Consider the following 21,162-nt stretch of genomic DNA (forward strand, 5'->3'; position numbering starts at 1 on the left):
GGTCTTTGTGTGGCAGTGACAACCACCACTCACCCCTTGTTCATGGAGGCATGGCTACATGCCTGATATCTGAGACCAGCTGCAAGGGCGGGGGATGGTGTCAGAGGCCTCGTGGGCTGACATGGAACAGACATTTTATAGCAAGCGTGATGAAATCACAAATAAGAAGCTTGAAGAAGCAACTGCTGTTTCTCTAGTTCATTCCCCCTTCCCAAACCAAGATCCCAGGGGTGTAATTTTAGATGGGGTGCTAGTAGTGGGGAACAAAGAGGTGTCAATGTGGAGACGTGGTTTTATGGTCCACAATAGCAAATTAACTTTCAAAACAACCTGACTGTACTTTAGACTGAACTTCTGTACACACATAGCTATCAGCAAGTTCCTTTGCAGTTAATAGGACTTACTTCTGAGTTGACATGCATAGGATTGTACTGTTAATTTAATTTGTTGTGCTTACTTTTGATACCACATAATATTTATAGCTACGTTATCAACATGAATCAAATATTCACTCTCTTCTTCTTCAACAAAAGGTTTCAGACCTTTGAAGTGCATCTCTAGTACACAGGCCTACTTAACTGTTTATGTTAATACACAGTTAATGTGTAGAGATAGCTGCTAGTGCGTTGGAAGTAAATATAGTTGCCCTCTGCCTTTCATTGACATGGTGCTCCAGAAAGCTCCCTTCTCTTGCCCCCTTTCCAGTTGGTGGTATCAGCTTATGGAAAAAGTTTGCCCCTGAATTTAAAGTTGTTTGGAATCATATATATTTATTTATATTACATTTGTATCCTGCCTTCCCCCTTCGTCATAAGGAACTCAAGACAGTGTACCTAATCCCCCTCCTCTCCGTTTTATCCTCACAACAACACCCCTGTGAGATTGAGTCTGTGACTGGCCCAAAGTCACCCAGTGGGGACTAGAACCCAGATCTTCCGACTCCCAGTCCAACAACCTAACCACTACACACACTGGCTTTCGTTATGTCTGGCTGCACATTTTTAAAAAGCCCTTCTTCCATGACTTCTTGGAAGAAGCCCAGCTGACACAGTGCAGAATAGAATAGCCCTGACCTTCTTCACTTGGGATCTGTTTATCTCTCAGAACTCACCTGCTCTCTCACCTCCACCTCTCCTTCCTTCTAAAATGAACTGATCTGTTTTGTGCAACTTGGCAGATGGGTCCCTTGATGCAATGGAGGCTGGTGGCTCCGCTGTCAATGGGGCGGTGAATCCGTCCAGTTTCCAATCAGAACCAGTCAGATGTTTTGCACCTTCGATAGCAAACCTGTTCAGAAGACACCTTAAACCAAAAAGCCTTATTCACCATGGTTAAAGCTGTGGTTTAAGGTGTCTTCTGAACAGAGCCAGCGTCTTTAAAGTTCTAGCTGAAAAACTGGAGTAGATTCACTACCTCACAGATATTGGAGCTGCCAGCCTCCACTGCTTTTATGGGACTCTGTGATTTAGTACATTCTGATCCCCCTAATCCTACCCTCTCCCCAATTCTAGCCAGTTCCCACAACAGCTATGGCAAGTGCTATGGATTCAGATGGTGAGCAGATGGTGCCGGATGAAGAAGGACCTGATGTGAAAGCAGTGCAAGCCCACTATCTTCGGAGTCCCTCTCCCAGCCGGTGAGTGGGGAGTTGTTTATTCGGTTTTGGATTTGGTTGCCAAGAACACTCCTATATCCTTCTGAAGCATGGAACGAATTGCAGCCATTTTCTCTCCCCCGCCCCAACCCACCCCATATATATATATATATATATATATATATATATATATATATATACTAGCTTGGCATATTATCCAAACCCTGACCAAGAACAGAGCCCTAAAGTGTTCTTTCTTACTCTTTTCAGAAACCAGGGTGGAGAGCTCATGCATTATTTAGCTAATCTAATTGATTCAACGGAGGTTTCCTACAAATACCAAGGGTTATTGGGGAAAGCATTATCGAAGTTTGGTGAGGCGGGACAGAAAGAAGCAGAGCCCACCCAAGCTGAACTGCATTTGCATCAGTCTTTCTACAGTTCTGATGAATTTGGATTCAGGCGTTTGTTTCAGTTGGTGGTACAGATTTAGGATCTATGAGCCTCAGGAGTGTTGCACAGTTGTATTCTCAGTTAAACAGTGTAGCATTCAGGCTGCAGCTGTTTCTTAGGTTTTCTTTAACCAATTTGTTTAAATCTACTAGAGGTAGCCTTCCTCAACCCCCCAAATCTATGATCTTGCCTTTTTCTCACTCAAGACATTTTCTCTCTCTCTCTCTCTCTCTCTCCAGTTCCTCCCTCCTCAAAAGACAAAATAAAATAAAAGGTCTAAGGCTGAAATTATTTCTACTTTTACTTGGGAGTAAGTCCCACTGAAGACAGTGAGACTTACTTTTGAGTAATCATGTGCAGGATTGTGCTGCATAACAAATGTGATTAAATTTGATTTCCACTTTTTTAACATCAGAAATAAATGCAAGATACACAAATGCTTTGTTTTCACTGAGTGACTGTCTGGTTTCAATTGATTATTGCTCCAGTTTTAATAAGACATTTTAATTGAGAGAAAGGAGTGAGATTCACCCATCCCTACTCTGGATGTACTTTCATCAGCAATAACCTTTGGTCACATTGATTCTTTTAGGGCAAGTGTGGGCAACTCCAGATGTCTTGGACTACAACTCCCATCCACTTTCACCATTGATTATGCTGTCTAGGGCTGATGGGAGTTGTAGTCCAACAACATTTGTAGGGCCACAACTTGCCCATCTCTGCTTTAGGGCAATTGTCTCCAAAACAGTAAGATGTCACGGAAACTATAAGCAAGCACTAGTTTGAGCACCATTTTCTTGGTGGAAAGATGGAGTACACAAATCAGATAAATAAATAAATAAATAAATCTTAGTCGAGTTTCCTTAGCTGCTTGGTAAGGCAAAAAGCATAATGCTAACCTATTCATCTTAGTGAGTACAACATAGTTAGATATGTCATCTCCTGTTGGTTAGAGACACTCGAGCAATTTCCTAAATTTTCCCACTGTAATGAACCACACTTGAGGGGTTGTGTTTGGAAGGGACAGGGGTAGGAGATCACTTCAAGTATGGAATAAGGTAAGTGGGAGGGAAGTTGAAGGAGTATGGAATGACAGGTGGACTGATGGTGGCGGGAATGTTCTCAGCTGGCAATTGGAAAGGGGAGAGCATAGAGGAGGGGTGGGCAACTTGTGGCCCTCCAGATGTTTTGGCCTACAACTCCCATCAGCTCTCACCATTGGCTATTCTGACTAGGGCTGAAGGGAACTGTAGGCCAAAACAACCACAGGACCACAAATTGCCCACCTGTGGCATAAAGGATAAAGAAAAAGGGGGGTTAGTTGAGTAGAAGTGGGTTTAGATCAGGAATTTATTACATGGATGGGGAATCTTTCTCAGCTCAAGCTTATGTTCCCTCATGAGTAAACTATCAGAGCTCCCATGCTAGTCATGGGCAGGGCAAGAGCTAAACTGGATGGAACCAGAGCGGAAAGTGGGCAGGGACCAAGCATCATCTACACATACACATCCTATTAACACCCATCCATACACACACACACATTCATACATGCACATCCACCCACACCCCCTATTTGCACACATCACAACATCCATACACACATACCCTTCACACACATCTATACATCCCCCCTTCCCCATTCACATACATCAGGATCATGGTTCCTTGTTTGGTACTAAGGAGCAAAAGAGCAATCTTTTCTTCCATGGATAGCTGGGCAGCCAGACTCTGTAGCCATGCCCCTCTTCAGTACTTCGCAGCTGTTTCTCCCAGATCAGTTGAGCCACATGGGCAGGGAAGATCATGGGGAGCAGAGGTTGAATCCTAACTCCTCCTTGCCCTTGTTCTGCTCAGCTAATTAAGAAACAGGTGAGCACAGGGGAAATGAGGCTGCATTGATAGCAGAGTCAAGGCGAATAGGCAAGGCTTCGGGAAAGAGGGTGACAACATGTTTGGTGAATGCACAGGTAGGTGCGGTCCTCTGCCTGGCTTCTATATGTTCAGCTGAAGGTATAGAACAGCCTCCCCCAACCTGGTATCCTCCAGATGTGTTGGAATACCACTCCCACAATCCCCAGACAGCATGACCAGTAGCTGGAAACATATTCAGATGGAAACATGTTATTCAGGTCATCAGATGGATGTGTGGAAGACAGGAATGAGGCCAGCATGTGCAATTCCCTCATTCGTTGTGCATTCACTGCACATGTGAAAATGGCTTCTGTTTTCTGGAGTGTCCATTCCTATGAGAGATGGAAGGATAAAACAGGCTTTGTAGCCTTGATCCAGTTTTTCTTTTCTTTTTTCTATCTCTGTTCCCATGGATGGCAATGAGAATGATTACTGCTAGCCAAACCATCTGTCTTTGTTGCAGCTTAGCTACACTTGGCCAAGTTCTGTTTTTTCTTTGCATATGGCTCATTTGCATGTACATTGGTAACAATTCCTGAATACACTTGCCCTTGCTTTTTGTTCTTTTTTTAAGTTTCAGAATTTCCTAAGTATATATGTAGGGACTGTAGCTTGAGGCACTAGGTGTGGTGGAGCACCAATCCACAACCCAGCAGAATGAAGAGAAGATGGTTTGAAGGCTGTCAAGGTGCTTTCTCTCCACTACACTGTTGGAACAGGCTTTTCTATAGGAAGATGAGAGGAGTGCATTGCAATAGCATTCCTAGGAGAGGAACAGAGGGGGAAACCCTCCTTACTCAGCTGTAGCCTGGGACTCTTTGAGTATGGAGGGCTAAATTACACATTATTAGTAGTATTAGTATTATTACTACTACTACTACTACTACTACTTTTACACAGATATCAAAGCGGTGAACATAAAATAGAAAGGCATCTAAATAACAATAAATATAACAATAAAAACAACACAATACAAATTAATCAGGAATAAAACTGCACACTCTACTGTGTGCTGCAAACCATAGCTGGATGGACCACACTTCAGGGAAAGTCTCTGTAAAAAGATGAGTTTTAAGAAGACGTCTAAACATGAGAACTGTAAGGGCCTGTCTAATGTCGATAGGTAAAGTGTACCAGAGGGTGGGTGCTGTATCACAAAATGCTCTATTACAAGTGCTGCTGTGATACCCTCAGAAGTGCTCCCTCTAATGATCTCAGAGATTGGGCAGGGACGTAAAGGCGGAGGCCCTCCCTAAGGTAACCTGATCCCAAGTTGTTTAGGGCTTTATGTGTTAACAACAACACCTTAAACCTGGCCCAGTAGCTTATTAGCAGCCAGTGCAGTTCTTTTAGCAAGGGTGTAAAGGGAAGAGGCCCCCATTACCAGCCTCGATACTGCATTCTGCACCACCACCAGCTTCCGGACAAAGCCCAAGGGTAGTCCTGCATAAGGTACAATAATCCAAATTTGAAGTCACCATTGCCTTTATCACTGTGGCTAAGCTATAATGGTCCAGGAACAGTTGTAGTTGGTACACCAGCCAAAGTTAGTAAAAGGCACTCCTAGCCAACCTGAAGTTATCTGAACCTCAAGTGACAAAGATGAATCCAGATGTACCCCAAGCTACACAACCCAGCAGTGATCAGAAAACCAAACAGGTCTTGTGCTATTGCTATAGAAAGTCAAGCTAGGGGGTGGGGGGAATTGTGTTTCCCTGCTGTTGCTTCTCCGCCTCTGCTTTTGTCCTTCATTACTTCCTCTTTCTTCCCAGAAGGAAAAGAGTAAGTAAACAAAGACCATGTGGCCCATTCAGTGGCTGTTTTTATCCTGCCGCTTTTCCTGTACACAGCAAGAGAATACAGCACATTCCTTTTTTAAAAAAAGTCATATTAAAAGTGGTCTATTTTGCAATGAAAAGAGGAGCGGGAGGCACACGACAATGTCTGAAGGATGCGTGAACATCTGTAAGCGAGTGTGCAATAAAATGCTTGTCTGATGATGCCCTATAACAGGGGCATGGAGCCTTTTTCCTGTGAATGGCCATTGACCCATAGGAAAAGTCAATTAGGGGCCATACCTAAAGGTGGGTGGAGCAAAGCTGATGTTGGCTGGGGCCAGAGTAGGTCAGGCCAAAGCCCAAAGTCTGTAGTTGCAGCATTGTAGGATTGTATAGCTCATTTTCTCATGAAGTCAGACTGAAGGCTTCAAGCGGTCCCATCAGCTGCAGGCTCCGCATCCCAGATCTAAAGGGTATGTACAAAGAGAAAATTCATTTCACTCATGTTAGTACTTTAGTGGCACAGGAAAACTAGGACATGAGTTTCAATATGCAGAATTTGGGTACTGCAGCTAGATTCCAAGTAGATTCCGTAGATTTCACGGCAAAATGGTAGCCCTGTCTTTAAAAGGGTCGAGGGAGGAAAAACAGAGTAAGCTTTGTTTTCCTTTGACAGAGGAAATAGAAGGGCCCTAGACACACATGCTACATGAACACCAGAGTTCCACTCTTGCTCTTTCCTCAGCCTGTCCCTCTATCTTAATATGCATTCGCCAAAGCCTAGTGCTTTGTGAACTTCAACCCGAGACAGCACACAGGATTCTTGCTTGTCCCGGCCTTCTCAGCTGCCACTGGCTTGGGAACCTGGCTGTGCATATAACGTTTCATGACCAGTTGCTATGGAGACCAATTTTGATTAATGCAGCTGTCAGACAGGCCTGTGTTTACAACGTTCAGAGACATCTGGACCCTCTAGTGGATGAAAAAGAAATATCCTGCTCTTCTATAAGAAAAAGAGATAGTATATACACTCAACTCCTTAACTTTACCACGGTGGTAGACACCTGAGGAGATCATTCTTTCTTGCCCAATGCTCCCCTTTATTTTCTGTGGAAAGGCATTTGGCTAATAACCCTGGAGTTGAATGGAGACAGCAGGGTATCATTTTCCTCTGAGCTGCCTTATGAATGTACCTCAGCACAGCTTTTGAACAATTTATACTGCCAATACCATGTTCTGTACCTTTTTTCATTACTGTACATCAAAGTACTGTAATGTACCTTGTACAAAGTGCAAAGTTTACAACCAGTGTTTTACGATATCTGTGTATCACTGTAACTAGTTTAACTATGTGAGTCTTATTGCTCCCATTTTACAGAGGGGAAATTGGAAACTGGGCACTGTGAGACAGCAGGTAAGTTTATACAAGCATTTTTTCCAGGGAAATATCCAACAATTGTTTCCCTGTTTTTATTCCATGTATTGAGTCCACATACAGCAATCAGAAAAGGAACATTAATTTAATGCATATGAATTTTATGTTGTAGTTCCTTAATTCAGCACATTTGGCCGGAGGAACACATTGATAATGAGTAACTAGAATTATTACAGGAAATGGAACCTCATTATGGCATTTTTCTTTAAAAGGTTCATATACTGTATAAGCAACCCCCCAAATACAGGCCTTCTCTCAAAATCATCTCTTCGCTTATCAGCTCTCCTGCACACATTATTCTTCTCTTAAGCTGCTTTGTTTTGAAATAGTTATGAAGAACTACAGTGTGAGGGGTAAATGTCGAAGGACTTCCCGAAGCTTGCCTCATGCAGTTGTTATTGATCAACAGATATTCAGTGATATCAGACACAGACACTGAGAGCATCTTCATGGAGCCCATCCATCTGTCATCTGCAGTGGCTGCTAAACAGATCATCAAGGAAGGTAGGGGGGAGAGGGGAAAGGAAATGGGAACAACACTAGTTTTATAAGTGAGAAGAGGTTGGTGAGTAGATGGCCCCACTTTGGGGAAGAAGAATGGACTAGATGGTTTCTGTTCCAATCCAGCTCAATACTTCTATAATACCTGGAGAGCATTTACAGAACCGCTTACTTCTAATACATCAGGTTGCTTCCTTGCTAGCAGTGTAGTCTGGAATTGCCATCTTTTCTTCACTCGCTGTTTATGAAGAATCCAGATGACATCAGTGCAGATCTATTGCATTCTAATGTTTTCTGTGTTGGCCTCCCATCTTTATAGCAATTTTTTAAATTTAAAATGTAAGTACCATCCCAGCCTATCCAGTGTACTATTGAGGCTTTCCAGGGCTACTGTACCTTTAATTAGAAGCTTTCTCTGTTCTTGCTTCCAATTCAATTCTACATGGCAGCAGAACTCATGATGAATTGCTTCTTAATTAATCAGCTCTTGTTCTCTATTGTGTGGTATGGGATTACTGGTTTCCATTAATTTTTTTGTTTTTGTTTTCACTGAAAAATAGTAATTTTAAAATAGTAGAAAAATAATGAGAGTAATTAAAGCTTCTTCTTATGGTATCTCACTTTTATATTTTATTAAACAAGAAGCCAGCACTTTCTGTTTTGAACTTGGTGGTGGGCCATTAGAATGCAGTGCAAGTATTATTTAAGTGCTTGCCCTAAATGCCAGACAAACTACTTTCCACCATTCATTCAGTATTGGAATGAGATTCTGCTTAACTTCATGTTGAAATACTATGATATAGTAGAATGTCATGATATGATAAAATGATAAGGACCAGCAGTCCATCAAGATTATAGCCTGAGCATCAATGTGGATCGTAGCTAAAGACCAAGTGGATAGATAACTATGTTAAACAGTCTTTAAAAGGCATGCCAATGGCAATTTTGGAAATGTAATTTTTGAAATTTTGAAAATGAAAATGTTGGTTCATTTCAGAGTTTAAGACGAAGGAGGTGAAAGAAAATTCAATGTGTCCAGGGATGTTGGAATCTGCAGAGCAGCTATTCGTGGAAGACCTGTACAACCGAGTTAAAGAAAAGATAGACGACACCAGCTTATTCAATACTCCCTGTGTCATGGACTTGCAGAGGGCACTTGTGAATGACCGGCTTGAATCCCCAAAGGATGCCATTGATGAAGTCTGGCCAAATGTCTTCATAGCAGAAAAGTGAGTAGGAAGACCATTTCTCCTTGAATAACATTCCCAGGCAGGATCTACACTACTATTTACTGTTTTACTCTGTACAGCACCATGTACATTGATGGTGCTATATAAATAAATAAATAAATAATGGTTTATAACAGTAGTGACAACTGTTGGGGCCCAGGACACATGCCATAGACAGTTTTCAAAACATTTTCAAAGTGTCATATTCTGCTTGGTGTAGATCTGGCCCCAGTATTGGGCTCCTCAAACTTTGTCATAGAAAAGGGTTAGCATTCCTAGGTTAATAGTAACTGTCTTTCAAATCGGCCCAGACTAAGACAAACTTATAATAAGAAGGTAACACAATTGCAAAGAAACATACTTTGAAAAACCTACTGGATGGTGGAATAATAAACCCAGGAGACATCTTGAGGGAGGTGGGTTGAGAGAATCACTTATGTAGCCTACAGGTGATTTGTTCCCCACATTTGCCACAGTGTTCAGAGGGACACTCATGAGCTCAATAACAAAGTACAACAACCTTCTGAATATGCTAACTGGTTTGGACCCAGATATATTTTTCAATATGGTAAGTAGGATATAATTCTATTAAATAAATAAATAAAACTCAAAGGTCTGCCTCCTCCCATTGAAGGCTGCCCACAGGGGAGGCTCTTCTTCATATCCCATCAGTGGTAGAGGCATGCCTGGCTAGGGTGTGGGAGAGGGCTTCTTCTGTGGTACAACTAAAATTATAGAATTTCCTTCCTTGGGAGGTCTATTGCACTTCCACTGACTAGTCAATACATTTTCTGGCAGCATTTGGCCCACTTGGCGAATGAGCTCTGAGCCTTTGTTTTAGGCTCTTTTTATATCCTGTTCCTGTCTTTTGCTTCTACTGTTATATTGTATTGCTTTTGTGAATGGGTTTTATAGTTGTTTTATACATTTGTTGATAGCCACCCCATGTATGATGACTACAATAGACAGGTAGGATATAAATCTACTTAAAATAAAATAAAATACCATTGAGGATTTTCCAGAAATGAGCCATACTATCATATTTTTGTGCCCCACCAAATATTTTACATACGTTGTGAACCTGCTCTGTTCTTGACACTTCTGATGCTTTTTAACCATCTGAGAGGTAGCTCACTCATACTGTCAGTTTGCATGATCTTATTGGGCCTGTACTGATTCACCAACAGATACTCATCAACACAAACAATTTTGTATTGCCTTGTTCTTTGGGTACAAGACTAGCTTTTAAGCCCTACAAATAGGAGCTAGAATCTAATCTCTCTTCCTTTGCCCTTAAGGAGTGTTGCAGTGAATAAAGGTCGACTGAAGAGACTAGGAATCACTCACATCCTCAATGCTGCTCATGGCACTGGCGTGTATACAGGACCAGACTTCTACAATGGCATGGATATCCAGTACTTAGGTATTGAGGTGGATGATTTCCCAGACATGGACATCTCTAAATATTTCCGCCAGGCTGCAGAGTTCCTTGATGAAGCACTACTAACCTACAGAGGTAAATAGGGACAACTGTGGAATTTGTACTTCCATCCTTGGTTTCTATTGTTACATTATTATTTGTGACGTAGCTATTATGGCCCCTATACACACTAATAAGGTTGCTTCATTCCTTCATACAGTGTTCTTAAATGTTTCTCTCTACCTTTGGAAGGACGATTATGTTACAAACTAGCAGGGTGAAAAATTAGCATGTTTGTAATTTGTCCCCAGATAATAATGGGAAATGCTTGAGATTCCAGAATGTTTTCTATTGCTGGGGAGAGACAAATCCCACCAAGATTTGAAGCATCATTATTATTATTTTAGTGAGTTTACAATATTCATTTGTCAACTGCAGTGAATAGAAATTGGGGAAAGATTTTTATTTTCTAAAAGTTGAGATATCCCAATCCTACCCTGCATTTGAAGATATTGTTTACAACAGATTTTAAGTAAAATAAGCATTCAGTAATTTTCACTAATATGAACTGACGGGAAGGTTCTTGTTTTTTCCTCTCAAAAATTAAAACTAAAAAAGTTTATCTAAAGGGTTACAACCAATTTCCTTTTATAGAGATGTGAATCAATAAGCCCACATAGATGAGGGAAATGAGGCTATAACTCCTCTGTTTATTAAGGCTGCAATCCTATGTACACTTACTTTCAAATTCAGTACAATTTACTTCTTAGACACATTCTGGTTTGTACTGTAGGTTACCCCAGGAGAGGATATCATGAAGCTTCATTTGATGATGAGCTTTTCTAAAAGGGGCTGATGATCTACTGCATCTACTTTTCGTTTCATTGTAAAATTGAGATCCAAGCATTACACAAGCAAAGTTTCCTTTCTGCTTTTCTGCTATATAGCCTTTAGGTGACACTGTGGTATAACAGAATAGTGAAAATACACAAGTAGAAAGTGTTTTCTTTCACTTTCAGAAATAATTACCTTATTTTTCTTGCTCTAAAAAATCTCAACAAAAGTGTGGTTTACAAACAGAAGTGAAACTGGAGGTTCACAATATCATCTAAAGAACCTGTAAACAGCCATGAGTAGGGAATGGCAAGCGCACAATACATGTCTCATGTAGAAAAGCTTAATATGTGTAAAACGTTTTGGGATTTCTGTGATAAAATCTATCAATTATTTCTTTAGCTTAATTTAACCAGGTTCTCAGCTGTAGGTATTTATTGAATTTACCATTAAGACTTACAATGGCAGAAAATAGCCACTGTTTACTTGATTCAGAAATTGTTTCAGAAATACCCTAGTATGTCACCGAAAGCAGTTAATTGAAAGTAGTTAACCAACTGTGTAATTTTCCTTCTAGGAAAAGTTTTGGTCAGCAGTGAAATGGGAGTTAGTCGCTCAGCAGTGTTGGTAGCTGCTTATCTGATGATCTTCCATCACTTGACAATCTTGGAAGCCTTGATGATTATACGTAAGAAACGGGCCATTTATCCTAATGATGGCTTCCTGAAACAGCTCAGACAGCTTAATGAAAAACTACTGGAGGAAAGACAAGAGGAAGATGAGGAGTACTCTGATGATGACACAACTGGTAGCCAAAGTTCCGTAGTTAGAGCTGGAAGCTGTTCCTTGCTGTCTGGGAGAGAAGATTCTGGGAGTATTATGGGAGCCAAAGTCCACTCTATCATGGTAGAGGAGGAAGACACAACAAGCCTCCTTGGAAGTGTAATGAGCTCCTCCTCAATGGGAAAATCGAGCTTGGTTTCCAAGCAGCCTACACTTATCAGTGAAGAGGAGGAGGACCAGCTCTATGAAGAGTGGAAGAAGAAGCAAGGCTTGCCTGCAAGGGAACTTTCAAACAAAGATGGAGAAGGCAAACCCTCAGACCTTATATTTCAGGCACAGGAACAATCTGAGGAGGACATGGGTCGGATGATCCAAGAGTGGCAATTCAAAAATGAGAAGTATCAAATGGAAAGCTACTTGTTTCCCAAGGAAGAAGACGGAGATTCTCGCATTGGAGAAAGGCCACACCCTGTAAATGATATAAATGATGCTGAAAGTGTGAGTAGCCAAGAGATCAGAATCTTGAAACAACAGCTGGAAGCAAGTGGCATCAACAGAATGAGGAGAGGGCGCACAGATTCTATGTCTACGGAAAGCACCTGGGATATGTGGAATGAGAGGATGATGGAGATAGAGAAGGAAGCTGCTCAAAGATATCGTTCCAGACCCAGATGTGGTGATGAGAATCTAAGGCCTGAAAATGGAACCAAGGCCAGGGATGTGGATGAGGAAAGTGTCCTATCTGATGCTAGCTCCTTTTATAATTTCTGTCAAAAGAACAAAGACAAACTGACAGCTTTGGAAAGGTGGAAGATCAAGAGAATCCAGTTTGGCTTTCACAAAAGGGATTCAGAAGCCTCCAAGCAACCCAACATGGATGATAGCAGCCAGGAAAATAAGGAAGCTATGGAAGAAGAGAAGAACTCATCAGATATCAACCTGACTGCTTACCAAGCCTGGAAGACTAAACACCAGAAGAAGGTTGGCAATGAAAATAAAGATGAGATTGTGGAGCTTGCTAAAGGTGAAGATTCTGCTTCTGCCAGAAGAAAGCAGAGACGAATGGAGTTACTTGAACACTCAAAGAAAATTTTAGAGGAAAGCCAGTCTCTCTGCAGCTGGGATGCAGAGAGCACAATGAGTGGAAGCATCCCTTTGTCAGCCTTTTGGCCTCCAACAGCTTCTGTAAATTGTACAGAAGACTCTGCCTCAGCATTGAGCAAGCAGACCAATCGCTCCTCTTTCTCTCAGGCCAGGAGCAGTAGTGGGGCCTTACCAACCCATGCTGTAGCAACTAATGTGCCCAACCTCCCACTTGGCCCCGAAGACACGATATCAATAGCCAGTATTCAAAACTGGATTGCCAATGTCGTTAGTGAAACAATTGCTCAGAAACAAAATGAAATCCTGATGCTGTCCCGGCCATCATCAGTACTGGGTTCTAGTGTTAAGTCAGGTGATCTGGGCAGACATTTGGATGATGACAAGACATCTCTGCTTAGTGCACAGACTGGCTTATCTCTAGCTAGCTCATTGCATCACCACCAGGACACCCAGTATGCTGACACTCAGTCCAGCCTCTCTTGTAACACCTCAATAAGTGAAAAGACAGGGAGATCCAACTCAAGCAAAATAGTGACACAAACAAGCAAGCCTTTCTACAGCCTTTTTGCCGATGAAGTTGACCTGAAGAAGCTTAGCAGAAAGGAAAAGGAGATGCAAATGGAGATGAGAGAGAAAATGTCAGATTACAAGACTGAGAAACTTATCAGTGACAATAAACGTAGCACTTTATTTAAGAAGAAAAAGATCAAGGGAGACAATGAGGATGAAAATGATATAGAAAACACAATGAGTGTTATGTACCCTTTACAAGCAGATCTCAACAGAAGTGAGACAGCTTCAGCTCTCTCAGGCCAGTTTGCCAGTGTTGGTGGTGCTATAAGGTCAGAGGTAGAGAACAATGTAAACAAGTGGCTCAAGGGTTTGAAAGCAGAAGAAAAGTCCTCTTACCAAGGCTGTACTAGTGCTAGTGGAGATAAATACAGGAGATCGTCCACATTCAGAGAGGTGGACACTGAAGCTTCTAGCTATAGAATTTCCAGATCTCAAAGAGAAGAAATGGATAGTTCCTCAACTTATCAGTGTAAAGATGACTTGGAGAGAATCTCCTCACGATTTTCCTCTGCCTCTGCACAAGAAGATAAGGAAGCACATTCATTCACACGGTCAAAATTCAGTGAGACAATTTCCAGAGAAGAAAGTCCAGAACCATATTTTTTCAGAAGAACTCCAGAACCTTCCTCTAGCTCAGAATCCTCTGAACCTTCCACACAGAGTCGGATCAGATCGCACCACTTGGAAGAGCATGAGGAGGAGTCTGGTTCAGATGTGACTGAATTTGGAGCCAAGAGAAAGTTCACCCAGAGCTTTGTAAAGTCTGACGAGAACTCAGAGAAAGAAGAAAAGATAGAAGAAAAGAACGAGTGTTTTGCATCAAGGCATTCATTCAGACAGAGACAACACGTTCGTAAGGAGGAAGAAGAAGAAACGGATGATGATGCCATCATTGCTGCTTGGAGAAATCGTCAAGAAGAAACTAAGGCAAAACTTCGGCGAAGGAGAGAGGAGTGATGGAGAGCAAGGTCATGCCAATTCCATGTCTCCGTCTATTTGAAGGAAAGCCTTTCAAGCCTCTGCAAGCAACCCAGACTCAATGGTCTCATTTTAATCATCTTCCATTGCACTTCCTATAATGCATCCCAGTTAACAAAGCACTGTTTAGTCCTACAGATGTTCTCTTATCCTTAATTCCCAGCCTGAGAGGAGGAAGAGTAATAGTGGCATTTCAAAAGAAAGCAGGATTGTGTGTCAATAATATTTGGCTCTTTGTGTATAGAAATGTTCCAAGTGCTATTTGATAAAATTTCACTAACAAAACAGTAAAAAAAAAAAAATCACAAGAAATGTCAAAGCAAACACCAGAAGCTGAATTATTTGCCTCAGAGATACATCTTACTCTGTTTTCTAAAATCTAGGAAGACTCACTTTAATATTTCATTTTAGTTCCATTATGATTAGTATTGGAACAAAATAAATTGTATTTACCACCAAATTGAACATGTAGCTGTTCTTATAGCATATATGCCCCTGTTTCCATGTGGAAAGTCCCATTAGAACTTTTAATATTCCTTTCCTACTAACTCTCAAACGACAGAGCCCTTTGCCTTTCTTGTGTGTGTATCAGTATAGGGGAAACTACTGAGGGAATAAATGTAATGTTTGTTCCCATGACAACTTGTAACTGAGCAAAATATCAATCATCGGTCACATAGGGAGACTTTATTTAAGGATTTTAATTTTGTTTGCTATAAAAGAGACAATAACAGAGATACAATTTACCTTTGAAACAGAACTGTAGGCCTAACCTTACAAAGCATATGCAGCTGCAGTGGGTATTCCTTTTAAATGCAAATACAACAAATACATTTTGCTGTGTGCACATTGTAGGAAATAGAACCACTTTACTGAAATATTCTGAAGTGGAAGATATCCTACCAATCCGCTTGTTTGTAGGGATAAACTGCAAGAGAATTTCCTGAAAGCCAAACCGTCAGAGCAAGTCAGGTGACAAGGGCAGCTCCCTATAAAAGCTTCAAGGTCAGGCCTGCATCTTTTGTCTTACCAACAAAGGGACTCAGCTCCCTGTCACTCCCTGCCCAACCTTTTCTTTGTCTCAATCTTCATTGTTTTGGCTGGGACTTAATCTTGCACCTCAGGCCATACCACCCCAGATAAATCCAGAAGAACCAGGCCTGACATTGAGCATCATCACACAGGGGGAAATCGCGTTTGCTTACTGTCGCTTCTGTACCTGCCGTTTGTCCCTCATTACTTCCTCTTTTGAAAGAGGAAGTAAACAACTTGCACATGGCCCATTCAGTGGGCCGTTTTGATCCTGCTGCTTCTCCTGCACACAGCAGGAGATAGCAGCAACTTCCATCTTTAAATAAGTTGGACTTACTAGGGCACTTTATTGTCACACAAAGAATGCTAGAAGGGGTGCTTGAGGTGCACAGGAGGCAGACGATGTCGTGAGAGGCACCCATGAAAATCCGTGCAATAAAACACTTGTCTGATGGAGCTCACTGACTTAAGCCAGCTATCTGAAGAGAATAAGGTGGCAATGGAGGGCAAGTGCCCTGAGGTGGCAAGATGAATTGTATCATTTCAGGTCTCTTTCAGGTGGACAATCTCATTTTTAGTGCTCCCCTACATTAAGAATTCTGTGCAATCAAAAAAACTAGCACAACAGAGAATGGTCTAGGCAGAACCTTTTCTCCTGAGTTGTTAAGCTCTTCTTTATTTATTTTTAATTTGCTGAAAGCTTGGCACAAGGGAGATTTTTTTTAAAAAAAATGGCACCCCCTATCTGCATCCTAAAGTGGTTGCAGTGAAGAACTATCACCAAATTTGATGGGGTCTTTGGCAAAGGCTCCCCCCTCCTACTTTGGTGGGGCCCCGGGCCTGAGTTTACCTAGCAGCAGCAGCAGCAGTGTAGGTATGGCCCTCCATTTTAAATATCCCACAATGCCCTGATGTAGCATCATCCAGGGTCATTCTGGGAAATTTAAAATGCCAGTTTGTCAACCCAGCCACCTAGAACAGGGGACACAGGGAAGGTGTCTGCAGCAGTGCGTCCTGCTAGGCACTGTAGCCCCAGCAGCAGCTAAAGGTGCTGGGTGCTGATTCTGGGAGCCTTTATACATGAGGCTTGTGAGGTCCACACTACCACCTAAGGATTCTGTCATCTCATTCTGCTACAGGTGTAGACTAGACCTGATTCCTAAACCAAATCACCTTTTCTTTCCCCAAATACAAATTATATTCCTTTTTTGTTTTTTGCTCCCCTGCCAGTTTGACCAGTGTTTCCGATTGCCAACTGCGTTGGAATGAAACAGATATATAGAAATAATTATGGCAGTCTATCATTCTTGAAACGGGATGCTCATCATTTGATTCTTTTTTAAATGGGCAGAGATGATTCAGCCTCCATTTGCCCTTCACATGCTCCCACCTCTCTCTGCTCTCTCTTTGGAAACAGGTTTAAGTCCATGTACTTTCATATTTTCAAACAAAACTCATGAAAGGGCCATAAATACCATGACTCGTTAAAAGGAAAGCTGTTTTCTCTTCCTCCCACGAGACCCCTTCCTGCGAGAGGGGCAGAAAGAGTTCAGCTCTTTGAAGAATTCTCCTTCTGTTAAAGTAGCTGCATCTGAAATCTGTCTTCTGCGCTTTGTTCCTAACATCATCTGACCAGGCTTCGCTATGGCTCCTCTCTCTATTGCTCTTGCAAGTGTGAAGGAGGATCAGCCGTGGATAGGGAAAAGAGTTTAGTTTGCACATTATCAGCTATTCCTGCGGGTAAATGCTATATATGGAAGATTCAGAAAAGCCCCTCCCCCTCAAATATAGAAAGTTCAAGCCATCATACTATACCTATATCTTCTAACATGCACAACGTGAAGGTTAAGCAAAGTCTGGGGCAACAATTACGATTCAGAGAAGACGTTCTTTCCCGTCCATGATTATTGGAAATTGGCTGTGTGTTTGTCCCAGAGATAAATCTTTCCTGAACCAGGGACAGATTAAGACATGGCCCAGTTCTATTGTTCATTTGATTAGTGTGATATAGTAAAAAGGAGACCAGACACAACTGAAAATATTCTTGCAAAAGTGCATGGTTGCTGTCATAGTTATGACAGAGAAGTCCTAGAAAGTTCATTTTACCTTCAGGATCCTTGCTTTCCACTGGTGAAGACTTCAGTCTAGATGGGATAAAAGCTCAGGTGGGAATGGAATAATCAATTTCTGTTAAAGAACTCTGTGAAAGGGTAGGAGTTATATTTCAGCAGACTCAAGAGTTACAGTCCTGTGGACCAGAATCTTTTGCCCAGAAAACAGGCTTTAGAAAAGTAACCCATTTACATCTGAAGAACTGAGATTGACAGCAAACATGAGGAGAGCCTTCTACCTACTAATCATCCAGTAATTGTATGGAAAAGCCTCCACTCTATCAAACAGAACCAAAGAAGAGCATTTTTTCTCTCTGACCGTTATATAATTCAAACGACTAAATTTTAAGGAATTAATTTGTAGTAACCCTGGACTTCCTGTTTCCGTTATTTAACAAAACAAATATTTTTATATAAAGAAAACTCTGAGTCCAGGGAGACATCTAGTTTTCCGTGTTTGGGAAATGATTAATATCGAGGAGCATTCAAACCTGCAATCGAAGTGGCACAATCCAAACATAAGTTTATCACTTCATCTGTAAGAAGTAGGTCTATGCTGGAACACTGTTACATTGGCATTTAGAGCATCATCACATAAGGGAAAATCGTGTTTGCTTACCGTTGCTTCTCCGCCCATGTGTTTGTCCCTCATTACTTCTGCTTTTGAAAGAGGAAGTAAACAATGTGCATGTGGCCCATTCAGTGGGCCGTTTTGATCACGCTGCTTCTCCTCCACAGAGCAGGAGGTAGCGGCAACTTCCCTCTTTAAAAATAAGTCAGACTTACTGGGGTGGTTTTTGCTGCGCAAAGGCCAGGAGGCAGACAACATCATGAGAGGGACCCACAAAAATCCGTGAGTACCCAGTAACGAGCATGTAATAAAACGCTCATCTGATGGAGCTCCTGCACTGATAAAAAAAAGTGCTTCTGCACTTTTCCTTTCATTCTTCTTAGATGTGACTATGGATTTTCCCATTAGAGTTATAAAACTCCAGCAAAGTACGATGGATACAGCCAGAATCTGTGATCATGTGCACCTGTAGAGCAGTAGAGCCACAAAAGGCTTAAAAAGTTGAGAAAGACTGTCGTGACTTCTTTTTTAACAAGGCATTTAATATGTGTTCCATGGAGGAGTCCTCAAAAGAGGGAGGGCTGTGCCATTTGGCCATCTGGCATCACCTCTCTAATTTGACTGTACTTTGAACACATTTAAAAGTTTTTTTTCCCATGTAGCTTGGGAATCTAATGGGTAGATTTCTATATCCTTTATACCACACTGTTTTTAGCTCTGTTCCTTTGTGGCAACTTGGGGACTATGTCAGGCCAATTTTTTTTTACTTTATTCACATGAACAGCTACTTCAATTACAAAGCAAATAAAAACACACAATCATTAAGTCCTTGAAGGTGCAATCTTATGTATGTTTAGATAAAAACAAGTCCTACATCTCCCAGCATTATCCAGCCAGCATGACTAGCTAGGGAATGCTGGGAGTTGTAGGACTTTTCAGTTGAAACATGCATGGGATTATGCCTCAAGTTTGCAATCCTAGGTGTGTTTAGACAGAAAAAGCATTGAGGAATGTTGGGAGTTGTAGGACTTTTTTCTGTCTAAACCCTAACATTTTTAAGCTCTTGTATTGTGCATAATATCAAGAAGAGTTAAAATGAACCTGCACAGTGTTTTTTATGTAAACATTACAGGAATAGGGTCTGTAATTCACCCCTCCAAGGTATCTCTGCCTATTTTACAGGCCATAATACCTTGTACTTTAGGATACAGAGCCAAGAAGAACTTTGAGATACACTATCCTGAATACCCTCCTATACAAGTCCATCCATATTCATGCAAATCTAGCCCCTTCAACCTCCATTTCCCCATTACCCTTGCTGCTATTGTCTCCTCAGTCACACCTTTTTCTTGTGTTGCTATGTGTTTGCTATGCAATAACAAAAATGGATACTGAGGGTGGTGGCTATGAGCAGGAAAGCATGCACATGGCATTGATGACCGGGGCTGCAACAGTACCCAAACCCAGGACAAGAGCTTGTGTTACTGTTTTTCTATAATAAAGGATTATAAGAATGAGACCAGAAAACCTCTGCTGCTCTTGTACTTACTTACTTGTTCCATGTGGTGGATATCAGTAAACTCTATTTATTTTCAGGATACCTAAACTCTGAACATACTGCCAAGCATAACCCATCTTGAAATTAGGGTTTACTAACAATTTCTGCTGCCATGTTGCTAAAATGGTATTAAGATACACTTAGCTAAATTGGCCCATTTCAGATTTAAAGAGCAATTTTGAAATTGCTCTTGCTAAGACACATTCACTCTTGCAGAATGTCATGTCATTTGGCTTCAGCATCTTATTTAGTCTAGAATGCAATCGTGAAATGATGGGAAGCTTACCTTCTAAAAAATATGCATGTTTTAAAAATTCTTATGTTGTGTTTTGAATACTGCTACTGGAGATTCAGTTTCACAGGACCAGCTAGTGCTAGACTTTCTGTGATGGTGAGTGGCGTGGAATGTGTTCCTGCCAATCAAATTTTAACGTAACTGAGTGAGTCACATTTTTAATGGGTAACTGTCTCCAATTACCAACAAAATGTACCGCTGATTGTAATCACAGCCTGTCTCACATTAAACTGCTAGCTGCTAATCTCTACAAATGCCAGTACCTATACAACCTAGGGAACAGTGTTTTGTTTTTCTAGGCTATGGATACATACAACTTTAATTTTCATTCTTGTAGCTATAAAACAATATGGGAAAAGATAAAAGCCTGCCAGTACAATAATGGCTCTACACACCTTTCTTTTATGAATGACTTTAAATCGTCATTTGCTTAGAGTGCCATTACGTGGGTGGGCTTGATCCAGAAAGACAGGTTATACATATTTGAATAAATAAATACATTCTGTAACATATTCAAGTGCTAGTCTTAGCTTTTAACTCTCCCTTGATAGAAAGGAAAGATTGACTCTACCAGTCTGGTATTGGGGTCAAAAGGACCCCAAGAAAGCCATATAATATCTGGAGGAAATGAATGAGCATGACAATTTATTGAGCTTTACATACATATAACAAAACTAAAACAGTTATGTAGGTATAGCCATGCAATAATCATGAGTTGTGAATTGCCAGCAATAACTGTCACAGAACTTGCAACCATAGCACATGCTACCTGAACAGCTTATGCACAATCACCACAATTCACAACTACATGAGTAGGAATGATGAAATGGTTACATGAAGCACATCATTGCCGCAATGTTTTGCCATTGCATCAACCAGAGAGATGACCTCTGCTCCTTCTCTTGATGTCATGAGTGGTAGGCCCTATCAGTTCTAAGACAAGCTGGCTATGTCCCTAGAATGAAACTAGGTGCTGATCAACTCTAGACCACTCTGCTAGGA

General features: G+C 41.3%; 1 protein-coding gene across 1 annotated transcript; it reads left to right on the plus strand.

Annotated features, from left to right (window-relative positions):
- The first annotated feature begins 1,513 nt into the window (after window positions 1–1,513).
- STYXL2 (serine/threonine/tyrosine interacting like 2) lies at window positions 1,514–14,875 on the plus strand. The gene is made up of 5 exons (XM_063126793.1): window positions 1,514–1,636; window positions 7,581–7,675; window positions 8,670–8,901; window positions 10,200–10,417; window positions 11,733–14,875. Exons 1-5 carry the CDS (start codon window positions 1,530–1,532, stop codon window positions 14,570–14,572), a joined length of 3,492 nt encoding a protein of 1,163 aa, XP_062982863.1. The 5' UTR covers window positions 1,514–1,529; the 3' UTR covers window positions 14,573–14,875.
- Window positions 14,876–21,162: the final 6,287 nt, after the last annotated feature.

Source organism: Elgaria multicarinata, chromosome 5 (assembly GCF_023053635.1).
Source record: "Elgaria multicarinata webbii isolate HBS135686 ecotype San Diego chromosome 5, rElgMul1.1.pri, whole genome shotgun sequence".
In the NCBI taxonomy this organism is placed as follows: Eukaryota; Metazoa; Chordata; class Lepidosauria; order Squamata; family Anguidae; genus Elgaria; species Elgaria multicarinata.

Coding starts and splice junctions, on each gene's coding strand:
- STYXL2 (XM_063126793.1), top strand. CDS start 1,530: ATGGCAAGTGCTATGGATTCAGATGGTGAGCAGATGGTGCCGGATGAA. Junction 1,637..7,580: donor CGGAGTCCCTCTCCCAGCCG/GTGAGTGGGGAG, acceptor ATTGATCAACAG/ATATTCAGTGATATCAGACA. Junction 7,676..8,669: donor TAAACAGATCATCAAGGAAG/GTAGGGGGGAGA, acceptor GGTTCATTTCAG/AGTTTAAGACGAAGGAGGTG.